Source organism: Micropterus dolomieu, linkage group LG22 (assembly GCF_021292245.1).
Source record: "Micropterus dolomieu isolate WLL.071019.BEF.003 ecotype Adirondacks linkage group LG22, ASM2129224v1, whole genome shotgun sequence".
In the NCBI taxonomy this organism is placed as follows: Eukaryota; Metazoa; Chordata; class Actinopteri; order Centrarchiformes; family Centrarchidae; genus Micropterus; species Micropterus dolomieu.
The window spans coordinates 31,613,354-31,626,646 of NC_060171.1; the positions used below are offsets into that span (position 1 = coordinate 31,613,354).

At 38.3% G+C, this 13,293-nt stretch overlaps 1 protein-coding gene across 2 annotated transcripts in view; it reads right to left on the reverse strand.

Annotated features, from left to right (window-relative positions):
- Positions 1-4,315: 4,315 nt before the first annotated feature.
- chka (choline kinase alpha) overlaps positions 4,316-13,293 on the reverse strand; it is a 28,324-nt gene continuing 19,346 nt past the window's right edge. For both annotated transcript variants that reach the window (XM_046036240.1, XM_046036238.1), the window contains 4 exons: positions 10,074-10,182; positions 9,872-9,978; positions 9,660-9,741; positions 4,316-9,013 (listed from right to left, as the gene is read on the reverse strand). In XM_046036240.1, the coding sequence (XP_045892196.1) occupies positions 8,954-9,013; positions 9,660-9,741; positions 9,872-9,978; positions 10,074-10,182 (358 nt within the window). In that variant the 3' untranslated portion in view covers positions 4,316-8,953. The remainder of the gene's footprint in view (positions 9,014-9,659; positions 9,742-9,871; positions 9,979-10,073; positions 10,183-13,293) is intronic.

A 13,293-nucleotide genomic window follows, 5' to 3' on the forward strand; every position in this document is an offset into this window, starting at 1 on the left:
GTCATTGTCGACTAAACTTTCTTTACTTTGACACAAAATGCATTCAATGAAAACATCTTTAAAAACGCATGAGCTGTTTCAAACTCAACAGTCCTTTAAGTCTGCTACATTCTGCTACACCTTCATCTAGGAGAGATAAAAAAATATATATATATAAAAATGTATAAACTCCTAATTGGGACAGTGAGCACCGATAATCATTCCTTGACTACCTCTACTTGACTGAAGGTGTGTCACCACAGATTTGTAAGAGTTGAAAGTGAGTGCAGTCCCAAATATTTACATGCACAAACAGCGCCCATAATCACCACCTGGCATCCATTGCCCCGGGCTACCTTTCTGCAGCATACCTGAGTGCACTGACCGCACTTGTGTTTCCTGATTAATCTCATTTGCCTTTCTCTCTTGGCCTGTTTTGACCCACCTGTCTGAATGCTCTTCCTGTTTGTAGTCTGTCTGTGGCTTCATGCGTGCATTGTGTTGTGGTGCTGGGGTCTGTATCTTATTTACCAAAAGCACGACTGCAGATTGGTCACATAGATGTAAACAAGCAACATGCCCGGGCAAAAGCCCCCCAGCTGACCACGCCAAGCCTTTAGCCTCCCCACTATTCTTTGTCTGTCTGTCAACATTCCTCTACACTGCATTCTTGCCACACTGTCTGTCTCTGTGTCAGCAGTGGGAACCAACGCCTCTGCATGACTCTGTGATAATATACATTGTATATGTGGTCTGCAAAAAAAAGATCATTATGTTGAGTCAAATATTTGGGGATTATTCTTTTAAAAGAATAATTCATCAGGAGTGGGCGAGCAGAGCCAGGCTAGCTGTTTCTGCGTTTCCAGTCTTTATGCTAAGCTAAGCTAAGTGGCTGCTGGCTGTAGCTTACATTTATGAGGCAGCCATGAGAGTGGTATTGATCTCATCTAAGTCTTCTCAAAAGCGTGTTTCCCAAAATGTTAACCTATTCCACATTCCTGCGGACACAGAATAGCCCTGTCAAGCCCTGACAAATGTCAGTCCAATATTCACTCTCCTTTTAGCTCTGTTTTGGTCTCCACCAACTCCTGAATAAAATATATGTCTCTTTAGCTGCACAAAAGGCCAGGTTTAATTATAAAATAAGTGTTGCGTCAAAAGATCAAAAGATTTATTCCAACTGTCCACGATGGAAAGTGAAGTGAAAAGTGGGCCATCATAAAGAGGGGGAGACATGATATCATATACATATGGGGATAATAACAGTACACTTTTACATTAACATTGACCTGGAAAATAGTTGTCATAGTTTTGCACTTGTTTGTTCATCGTAAAGCTGACCAAAAGTGTGTAAAAATATTTATAAAGAGACCAGGAAGTTCAAGCTCTGGCGCCTTTGCAGGGGGAAGTGGTTTCCAAAGCTGTTTCGCCATCCCACATGTAACTCTGACAGACTTTACTGACTTAAAGCTCACCACGCTTCACCAGTTAGATGCTAACTTTGTCTGCAGTTTGGTGCTGTGCAGGTAGCGTACTGTGGGCTATGTAGTGGGATTGATGAGAGCAGTGGAACAGAATAATACAGTACATTTATGGCTTTAAAACAAAAACAAGAAGCTAAAAGGGCTGCGAAATCTGCAGTTCGTTCTCTGTGAGGTGTTCACTACCATCAACCTGTTGGCACATAGTGATTTAATGCTATGTTAAGTTGAAAAATATTGATCAGATATTAAAGCAAAAACTGCAAATGACATGCTGCAGAGATGAAGTCAGTGGATGCAGCTGGCTAATAGTGTCCTCCCTTAATGGCAACCACTACAACCTCACTGTACTGAATTACACTTCATTATACACATATGCACATTATATCCTACATTTCCACATAACATTTGAGTAATGATAATAAAAGAGTTGCTCCATTGTCTACCACAGTCTGTGGTTGCTTGTTCATCCCACCTAAGTTCGATCCAGGCTGATCCCCCTTTGTCCTGACTTGGAATTTTGGACTTTGGCACCTGCCAACATGGCAGTGAGCAATAAACTTGACTCCAAGCTTCAAAATGTTCGTTCAGGGGTGACATGATGCTCCATTGATTTTTCTGTTGCAGTCTATGAATCACTATCAGAACTGACTGTACTGTGGAGCTAATAAACATTGTTATCATTAATTAGTGCTTTAAAACAACTGTGTATCATGGTTATTTGATTTGTGAATTTCCTCATTGGGCAAAGTGTAAAGCTAACTACTGATAAATGCTCCCAAGAGGGAAACCATACACACCATAATATAAACCAGACACGTGTAAACTGTTTTCCTTCTGTACTTTGTTGCACAACACTTTATTTGATTTACTGTTGACAGTATTACAGAGTCATGACACTATGAAAAGTGTGAAATGTCTAAACACCAAAAAGGAGTGTGAGTGTGAATCACACAGATGGTTTATTGTCTTCATTTTAAAAAAATACGATTTCATCTAAGCAGCAAACCATTTGTCATTTAAAAAGACATACAATTTAATAAAGTGTGGCTGTTCTGTCAAACTCCAAAACTTATGCAAAGTCTTTGACAGAACGATGTGAAAGGACATAGTGTTTGGCTGCTGTGTGACATTGGCTGAGGTGATCTTGACAGTTGTGTATGGACAGTGCAGCTGGCTGCAACTTCACTCTACCGGGCCAAGTCTGACTCATCCCTGCCTTCACTGCAGCATTCCACTGTCTCACTCGTCACAGCCTCTATTATCTCAATGAGCATTCCGCATACAATCTGTGTTGACTGCCTCGCTGTGTACATCAGTGCTGTCTTTAACTGAACGCAAACTCTCCGCTTCATTTACACAGGAAGAACATCAACAACACGTTTTTATTGTCTCTCGGTCTTAATATTATCAAATGCCCACAGAAGGATTCATAAATGTATTTTTATAAATAAATGACTCTCTCCAGAAAAATATTTTCCAATACACACAAAGTTTCTTGTTTTAAATGACTGAAATGGAAATCCACAAATATGTGCATTTAAAAGTATTTGCAAGTTTCACCAAAAACATATTTGGATGTTTTTACATTTATATACAAACTGCTTGTCATGGATGAACTACCTATGACAGAAATACATCAGAAAAGGACGCCAGGGTTTGGATTAAAGAATAGTAGACTGCGAGATAATCCACCCAGCCAGAGGAGGCCACAGGAGGTGTGGCAAACTTTCATTTCATTGTTCAACCTTGTGTTGTATAATGATAAATAAATTACTTTGATCCCCTGATTTGTGTCTAATCTTTGGTGTGGTTTTATTTGTTTTACATTTATGTACAACAATCCTTATTTTTGTGTGCATTGAAAAATATTTTTGTGGAGAGTAATTTATATATAAAACCCAAAATACTACTACACAACTCATTCAGTGATGTACTCATCAAATAAAAACTCATGATACTTGCTACGTGTCTGGCACTGTTGTTTGTTGTTCGATCCACTACTTTGTTCCAGAGTGAAATATTTCAACAACTATTGGATGAATTGCCAGTACAATTGGTAGAGATATTCATTGTCCAGAGGATGAACCCTAATGATCAGACATTCATGTTCCCTGCAGGATGAACGGTAATAACCTTTCCTTCAACGCCATCATCAAGGTCAAAACATTAATTTCTCCAATCCTTGGTTTTTGTGATCAAACAATTGCAAAATTAATGACAACCCCGTCAGCTCTACTTTGTGTATAGTGCTAATAAGCATATTAACACCCTAAACTAAGATGGTGTACATTTTATATCTGCTAAACAATACAATGTCACCATGAGCACGGAGCCTGCTGACATTTAGCTCTAAAGCACTGCTGTGGGGGGCTGATTAGTTTTTCATATTGAACAAATCAAATTTTTGGCCCAGTAGATGAAAAGGTAAAGCATCAACAAAATTATAAATATTTATTCAGGGGGCCATGAATGTATGGACCACATTATTGGCAAACATCCAATAGTTGTCAGGGGATCACCAAGGTCAGTAGGCTACATTCTCTGTAGATGTTAAATGTCTGCACAAACTTTCATAATAATCCATCCTATAGTTGCCGAGATATTTCAGTCTGGACCAAAGTTGCTGACCAACCAACAAACACTGGCATGGCCACGCTGTTAGTGTGGTCTAATATTTAAATCAAACTAACCTGTGGCTACCAAAGTATTTTAACAAGCAATTTAACCAGTATTGCTCCAATAATAAAAAAGCTGTTCCCTCACCATGGTTTTGTTTGACCTGTCTTGCCAGGCATGTATGACATACTGACCATGAATGCATGTCCAAACAAACGAGACCACTGATCAGTCAGTTGTTTTTTCTTACATTTTTATTTGTGCAAAGCATAAAAGTAAATTTACAGCCAAGGTCAAATGCTGCAGTAATTCACCCGGAACCATTTCAGTTACAAAGTATGTTTTAATGAGTACATATGCATTCAGTGTAGCTGCATAGATAGCAAAGATTATCACTGTGAGTCACATGAGAGTGTAATTGTGGGTGCTTCACAGTGCAGAATGTTTTTAACAAAAAGAAATAAAGAATAAATGTATTACATTAACACATTCCTTATATTTGGATATATTTTAGCTTGACCCTCTATATTTTTGTTAGTGAATATTACGCATACTAAATTACAAGTATAAACAGAAGTGAGGGTGTCCGTTTGTTCTCTACAGGGGACTACAATTTTATTGGAAGAACCAATTTGATCAAAATTTGAAGTGTACATGATACTGAAGGTGAAAAAACAATTATGGAATGTACAATAGTGACATATCACAGTGTCAATTTTTTCTATAACATATATAAAAAATCATGAATGAGGACAACAGAATTGAGATGGAAATAGCATATAGTTAAAGGTCAGGGCAAATGATACATTTCAAACCAGAAAGACAAAATTAATACACACTCAGGTTAAGTAGACAAAAGAGCCCCTCAACAGTATGGAAAAGAAGAATAGGCGCTTCAATAAATACTATTGCCCCACGAGGGATGTATAGTGACACATTCTAAATTTTAATAGTCGTCCAGTACCATCCACTGCACATTCTTCTGGTGCATCCCTATTCTCATTATATGTCTAAATAAATTTAAAACTATACATTAAGCACATTCCAAAGTAAATATAACAATAAAATATACAATGAACTACACTTTTATGTAAAATAATACTAACAATTCAACAACTTAAAGAGTCAAAGTTCAACAACACGCAGATGTTTGAACATGAAAATAGTAAGTACAAATATTGTTGTTTTTTTTCTTTGTCAGTCCTCACATAAAAAGTGCCACAGTAGACATTCAAACAACTCTGATTCCAGTATCAGGTGGCTGCTGTAGTGATCAGTTAAGTTTTATGATCCAGCTCAGTTACCTCAGCTCTGTGTACATGGTAAATCACTGTGTAACCATTGTCACGGGAAGTAAGAGGTATTGCCTTCTGTACACTTTACAAGAGTCACATTTTCAGTTTGGTGGCTTCCACACAGCTCACAGGTAAACAGGGATGTATAAATCCGCTACAACTTCACAGAAACGAGCATGGATATGCATGTCAACCTTTGTGGTAGTGGCACAGTCATACCGTACAGTGCACGGTGCGTTTTTAAGCTGCATTTCTTCATGTATCTTTTCACAGCAACTATAAATTGTACATTTTCTGGCAAACAAGGATCAAAAGAGTTTTCGAACAGTATTGTGTAATACTACCTACAGCAGATATCATGGATTAGCAACTGTAAATAAGAACAGGAGACCCGTCAAGCTTTGCACTACGCTACATATTCTGCATGGGGTTGTAGTAGGGTTGCCAGCGTGTGTGTGTGTGTGTGTGTGTGTGTGTGTGTGTGTGTGTGTGTGTGTGTGTGTGTGTGTGTGTGTGTGTGTGTGTGTGTGTGTGTGTGTGTGTTTGTCAGTCAGTCATAAGTAACCGCTAATGAGAAGCTTATTCTGTGTTTGAGAACATAACGTGACAGACAGGCTGAGGGATGACAGAGCAGGAGGGTTTTGTTATATCTCATAAAAATCGCTCAGTCTTAATAGTCTAACCTGTAATATTTCTCTCCCATAGACGTGCACTGAATTGATTCTCAAAAATACAGAACAAAGTCCTGTGTCCGTTCAATACATGTCGTTTAGTTTCCAATTACGGGACAATTACGTATTTCGCTGGATAATTTCGTATTTTGACAGATTATTCCGTATTTTACGGGATTGCTGGCAACCATAGGTTACAGTAAGTGATACTCACTCAGCACTTACAAAACCGGAAACACAAGAGCAAGTGTTATGAATGCATTAAACAGCGTCATTGTCTAAATTGCAATTGTTAGCATATCCAGCTACTAGCTTACTATTTAACTTGGCAGCTACACCTTACTTCCAAGGCAAAAGAGACAAAATATCATTATAAATATCATTAATTTGTGGGGTAACATAACCCCACTGTTTGAAAGCTGGTCTTGGATGCGGTCAGGGTTTTGCGTTAGCAGCTCTATCCTGCTCTTTGTTGGATTTGGGAAAGTTTACACTCCAACTTCATGTCCATATTTGCGTTGTTGCATTTGCCAAACACATCATAAAAGCTTTTTCTTTTATAACATTATATATATATATATATATATAATTATAAATTTATAGTCTTGGATTAACAAGGCTCTACACTGCAATACAATATGTGCTACTTTATTTCCATGTCTTATACATGGATCAATAACTGGAAGGATGCTGACATTTTGCCTGGGACATGTGGTTTTAGCCTTAGTCTTGGCAACCTATGGCACTTATGTTAGCTCAATTAGCTAGCTAGTCACAGCTAATACAATCTGCCAGTGACAGCTGTCGTTACCATCGTCAAAATCAATGGACACGGGCTAAAGATCAGATGCCTGCCAGGCACTGTCTGACATCAAGGACCCATTGTTTCAAAAATAAAAATTAAAAAATAAATCAAAAATGGTGAGAGTGTGGATCAGCCTTGTTTTGATTGTAAACTGCATATGTGCTCTGTGAGAATGGGAAGCTTGAAAGGGGTAGCAACAGTGACTGACACATTAGTGAAAGGTCAATGTTAGTCTGTTCTGTTCCAACATGGGAAATGTGACATGTGAGGAAAACTTATTTAGAAAATTCTAGCATGGAAAGCTTTGCTGTAATTGTTATAGCATTTCTAATGAAGTCTAATAGTCAGCAGATGATGAATCCGTATATCTGTGTACAAGCATAGTTCTTCAGTGTTTGGTGCACATACAATGACTTGATAGGGTGAGGTAGGATTAAGCTGGTCTCAGGATGTTTGGATGAGAGACAGCAGGACAATTTAATCACAGTATCATCTGACCCTCTCTCATTTTAAACAGTTATCCCGCTGCATAGCAGAAAGCCTAAAAGCTGAACCTATGAGTAAGCCTGATGCACACAGGGCACAGTGCTTCACTGTTCACAGTGCTGAATTCCTTTGTTAAAAGTGCATTATGTAAGACTTTCACCAGACTAGTGCAGACAATGGCCATAATATGTGGCCAGTGTGTGTGAGGGTTTGACAAGATGATTAAAGCCAATGACTCAGCTCTCAGTAGCAGTGAGAGCAGTAGTCTTGTTCAAGTCATATTCTACTAAATACCCCTTTAACAAAGTTACAGTCCAGCTCATCTTACTTAAATAAATAATCCAAGCAAAAGTCAGCTGTGCAGTACAATGTGACCGCATGTGTCATTATTCTGGATTATGGGTACGATGATGAGGCAACTTGGCAGTAGGCAAACCAGGGACATCACCAAAGAATTCATAACCACAACAAGGAGCCATTGTCATGTGTACAGCGTGATGCTTTCCTCAATACAGTGATAATATACAAAAGTAAAAAAAAAAACCCTAGTGTCCAATAGAAAGCTTAGCAACAAGTCCCCATGTGTGTAAAGCATGGCTGGAATGTCTTTTTGGCAAAACCAGACAATGCAGATGTTATTACCGAAATGCATAAACGACGCAGAGATGTGGATCTACCTGTCACAGTGACCCATAGTAATGCCATAAACCCACCTTCAGGTTGAGCTAATTCACAGCTGATAAGTGTAACTACATTATTCATTAGGAAGCCACAAAGAACCAGACCTAATTAAAATGGAAATACCTGAAGTCTGATGACTTTGATTTTGCTTTGGTGGAGTTTAAGCCAGCCACCCAGAAAACAGAACCTCAACTATTCACATACTTCGCAAACGAACGATAACTTTTCCACTATTTGCCCTGGCCTAAAAAAAAGTAAATGCAACCATTAAAAAAAGAGAATCAAACAAACAGCAGGTCATACAGGTCAGACTAGAGGTGTAATCTCTAGTCTGACCTGTATGACCAGTCAATCAAGTCAAAATTCCACCAGCCAACATATCAGCCCATCAGTAACAGACAGACCCAGGTTACTGGCACACTGACATCTATATATAATATACATTCTTAGCCACTGGCTGCTTTAGTAAGCAGGAATCTACCAAGAGAAGAGGTTCTTTCCAACAGAGCTTTTCCATAAGGGAATGATCAATACATATACATTGATGCAATGTTAAAACTTCCAATCTTGCTGTGACTGAAATCCACCTTTCTACTGCGCTAAACTTAACCCTCATGTTAGTGATATGGTTCGAATAAGGCAGAAGCAGAGAGCCTGTCTGACCAGTAATGTTAGTACAAGTCAATGTTCTTTTTTTGGCTCCCAGGGAGTTAACACAGTGTAAACTTTGAGCTGCAATGGATTGTGTGCTTTAAGCACATAGCCACAAGATCAAGTTTGGCTTTGCTCAACACAACACCAACAGTAGCCAGCAAATCTTCTACACCAGCAGGGAGTATAAGTAAAGCGTGGATCGTGGAGTCTTCATCAGCGTGTATGTCCTCCACCTGCCGTTTGGCTGAACTTTATGTAAATTCATCCAATCATTTCTCTCCATTAGACAGCCCAGATCTTCTTCTGCTGGAAGTAGGCATCAAATCTGGCCAGGGCGTACTCCTACAACACAGTCAAGTGTCCATTAATATATAAAGCATAATTTATAAAAATATATATATATATATCTATCTCTACACACACACACACACACACAAGCACAATATACATATACTCTAATAACTCACATGGTAAATTCACAATCACTACTGCTCCGAGGTTTCTCATTTTAATGTTCACAAATTATTTCCAGTTGCTCCAGCTTTGATGCTTTTTTTAAAAAAAATGTTGTTTCACAGTAAAAGCTTAAAAAAATGGGGGAAAAGGGGTTATGCTCTTTGAACCACTAAAAGACTTTTAATGTGAGACATCTGTGCAGGAAGTATTGAGTTTCATCATCAGAAGCTTAACAGCAATTAAATAAAGAGTAAACTGGAAGCTAATTAGGGGGGAAAATTAGTGACTGAAAGTCAGCAAAGCAGAATGCTGAATATGGCTTGACTGTTGCTTCTTATTAAAATAATACAAATTTACACTGACCTGAGGTAAATCGTTTTCTTTATATATATATAAATAAAAATACACATAATTGAATTCTTCTTGACAGATGTAATTATTAACATCACCCTAAAGGGCAATACTTAACTTACTTAGTACAGTCGTACATTATAGCCATTTAAAATGAAGGACAAAAAAGATCTTTACTCACCAGGTATCCAAACTCAATGGTCGAGAGCCGGGCCTGGATGATGGACCACAAGCCCCAAAAGAAGTGGGATGCCAGGGAGAACCTACATTCAAAAACACAAGGTAACTTTGTTTTCTAAAGACATTAAAAAGAGTTTAGAGTTTTTTTTAAACCTTTCTCTCTTGTATTGTCATGTCATGTCACTTTACACCGCGTCCTACATCTGAGCTCACCTGTTCACCTCCACGTATAGCTCCTCCTTCACTTTCATTTGGTCCTCTTCACTCAGGTTGTCAAACCCTTGGTCAAACTCACGCAGGTAGCTTTCAATGAAGTGGAGCTGTACAGAGACAGGACAAGTTTAAAACCAAAGTCGACGAGTAAAACCAAATAAATAAGACGTTTAGAAGGAGTGAATTAACATATCATACACACCTGCTGGGCCTTTGAAGGGTAGGCCTGAGCATTCACTTTGAAGAAAGGAAACTCATCGCAGTTGTAGTCGTACATCCATTCACAGAAATGGTTGCCAATATCAAATCCCCTGCAAGAGCAACATATGGAGAGAGACGAGAAACAATAAGAGATGATGACTGATGCCTGTTTCTGTTTGGCATCTCATGGTGTCTATTGGGGTTTGTATTGCAAATGTGTATTGAAGGTTTGGAGAAGAGGAACGTTATTGTTTTCATGACAATAAAGGGCAAGCAGAATATTTAGAGATGATGATGTAACTTAGTTTAAAAATTTGGTAGCACTTTATTATCACACTATTACCCCAACATTAGCAAGTTTTAATGTAAAGACGTAATAATTTAGAAGTACCTTGTAATTACCAAATTAAAAACTAGCTATTAACTTTTCTAGACAATATTACCAAAAACAAAGGGAAATAATGGGGAAACCAATTTAAATATAGCAACAAGTAATAAATTATTTTGTAATATTATATAATTATTGTCAGGTTAAAAGCTGTCTCGGGAGACTCACACAATTTACATTTTTTACATGCTGTCCCGCGATGCATAAATATTCTCACGTAGTGAAAAACAAATGTAGCCTAGCTGATGCGACACCCACGTACACCATAATAGTAATAAAAAAAAAGTGAACCCAGTCTTACTGAGTCCTGACAGCTGTGACGAGTAGTAACTTAGCTGGTAGAGTTTTGCAATACAACAACATAACATCTAAAAACTGAAGTGCAAACTTGCTGTTTGGGACTGTGAGCTGCACTTTGTGGTGAGACTTCTGCCTGATCAGTAGTGTTTTCAGTTAGTTTCGGTTTCCACCTGCTTGTCTCATCATAACATACAGTCCCATACAGTTCTGTGTTGGTCAGATGGTCTGAAGGGGATCCTAACAGCAAAGTAATAATGTAATTCGCAGCAAAGAGCAGGTAGACTTAAAAAATATCCTGAAATCTCATTAAATGATGATGTTATTCTTGTAATATTAGGACTTTTTTCTCAACATGTCAGAGAACACAGACATGTGGGAGAGATTATGAATGTGCAGGAAGTTTTGAACAAAACCTGAAACAGAGGAGCTAATAAAGTCCAGTTTATAACTGAATTTAAATGAATTAATTCATCATTGAGTTAAAAGGTGCCACAATCACATTTAAAGAGGTTACTTCCCAAAAAAGACACAAAAGAGGAGAGAAGACTAAATCATGCCTGCATGTGATGTGTGCGGACTCAGCAGGGATATTACATGAGATAAGTTGATATACCAGAGAAACATATATGAAAGCAACACAGAATTCCTGAGAGCTGCACAGACTTATATTCTGTTAAATTTGTATAATTTGAATGATCACCTGCCACCTGAATTTTGTGTTTCCCTTTACATAAACAAACATTTCCACAATAAATTGGTGCAGACAAATTCAACAGAATGCAGACAATTAAAGGTTTAATGTTCAAAATATTCTTTTCAACATTTTGCTGCTAATGGAAAGTCAACATTTCCTTTATTTAGTATAATTTAAGGTTTCAGGGTGGGTTCGAAAAGTAGTGAGTAAAAGTCATTGACAAAGAAGATCGGATGTTCTTCTGAACAAACAAAAAGCAAGAAAGGTGGACACACCCTGTAGGGTTTCAAAGAAACGAATATATAATTTAGCATTGAAAATGTCTCAAAAATAAAATCTCACCTTGTTCTTGTGAACCTAATATGTCTCGTGAGTTAAGTGTCTCATCACACCCCTAGTAATTACTAATTACTAGTAATTCTAATGCTAAAATTCATCCTCCCTTATGTTTAAGACATTCCCTTTTGCCTCAAGGTAAAACTGTACAAATTATATGTTTAATGCTGTGACTCATTACCTGAAAACATCTGTGGCAGTTTATGTGTAGTACCATAAATACTGGCCACAAAATGCTTTCCTAATGGTTTCTATCTGGTGTGGCTTTCACACCTAGTTTCTTTAAAACCCTACATAGTGTCGTCACCTTTGTTGGTTTTGTTAGTTCAGATCTTCTTTGTCAGGGAGTTTTACTCGCTACTTTTCTAAACCTGCCAGAAACAGATAAATTATACTAAATAGACGAAATATTAGCTTTCCATTAGCAGCAAAAGGCAGGAACAGAAAATAACAACAAATGTAATTGAAACAGAAAACAGGGAGGCCACAGCCATGCTAGCAGCTTTGTGCTAAATTCTGACATCAACATGCTCACAATGAAAATATTGACTTGCTGATGTTTCACAAGTAATGTTTACCCTGGTCACCACTTGGTTTAGTGTGTTAGCATGCTAACATTTGCTAATTGGTACTAAAGGCAAAGAACAACTGAGGCTGATGGGAATGTCATTAGATTTCCAGCTGGAGACATGAAGCAAAGACAGTGGCATTGGGTACTTTGGACAGGGAAATGCAGGTTTTCTAAAAACACCATGAAGATAGTAGCCCACAGTGGATCTCATAGAATTCATAGCAACATTACACTTCCTGTTTACATCAGCAAAGCATTATTGGTACTGTGGTTCTACTTGGGGTGGAGGGGTATTTGGAATGTAGTTGTCTCAACTTTGTCCGAGGGAGGCTCATGGTGTCAGACTTTGAAAACCCCTGGTCTACATCAAAGTGGTTGACTGACCGGCCAACATTCCCATCCCTACAGTCACACTGCCATAGTGGCTGAAAGTAAAAATATTAACATATTGCTGGAAAGATGGGAAACTGACATAAAAGACCTATTTTTTGTCTTTCTCTAAAAGGAACTATTTGAGAGTTTAGGGTAACTACTCAGTCTGTGATTTAAACCAGGTGTATGCAGTATGTGGTAGGTGTATGTGGCCACTCCCTAAAGTAGCTCCTGCATGTTAATTCCCACACTGATATCAGGGGCCAGGAATTTCCAACACAACACCTCCCACTGCTCTGAGGGAGTCTATAAACCGGGCTCATCTCATTCTGTTTCTATATCTAACTAATGTAGGTCAATGAGAGAGAAAAATCCACAGTCTGTGTGTTTCTGGGTGTCCATTTGTGGCAGTGTTCTTCCTGTACATTTGTAATGGCTCACATGCTCAGTATGTGTGTGTACAGAGGGTCATGTGTTTGCTGTGCAACATATGAGGAGCCATGCTGAAGGGAACAGCAGGGGTTGTCTTTGAACCAAGGCTAGTTTGTTCTACTCTGTTT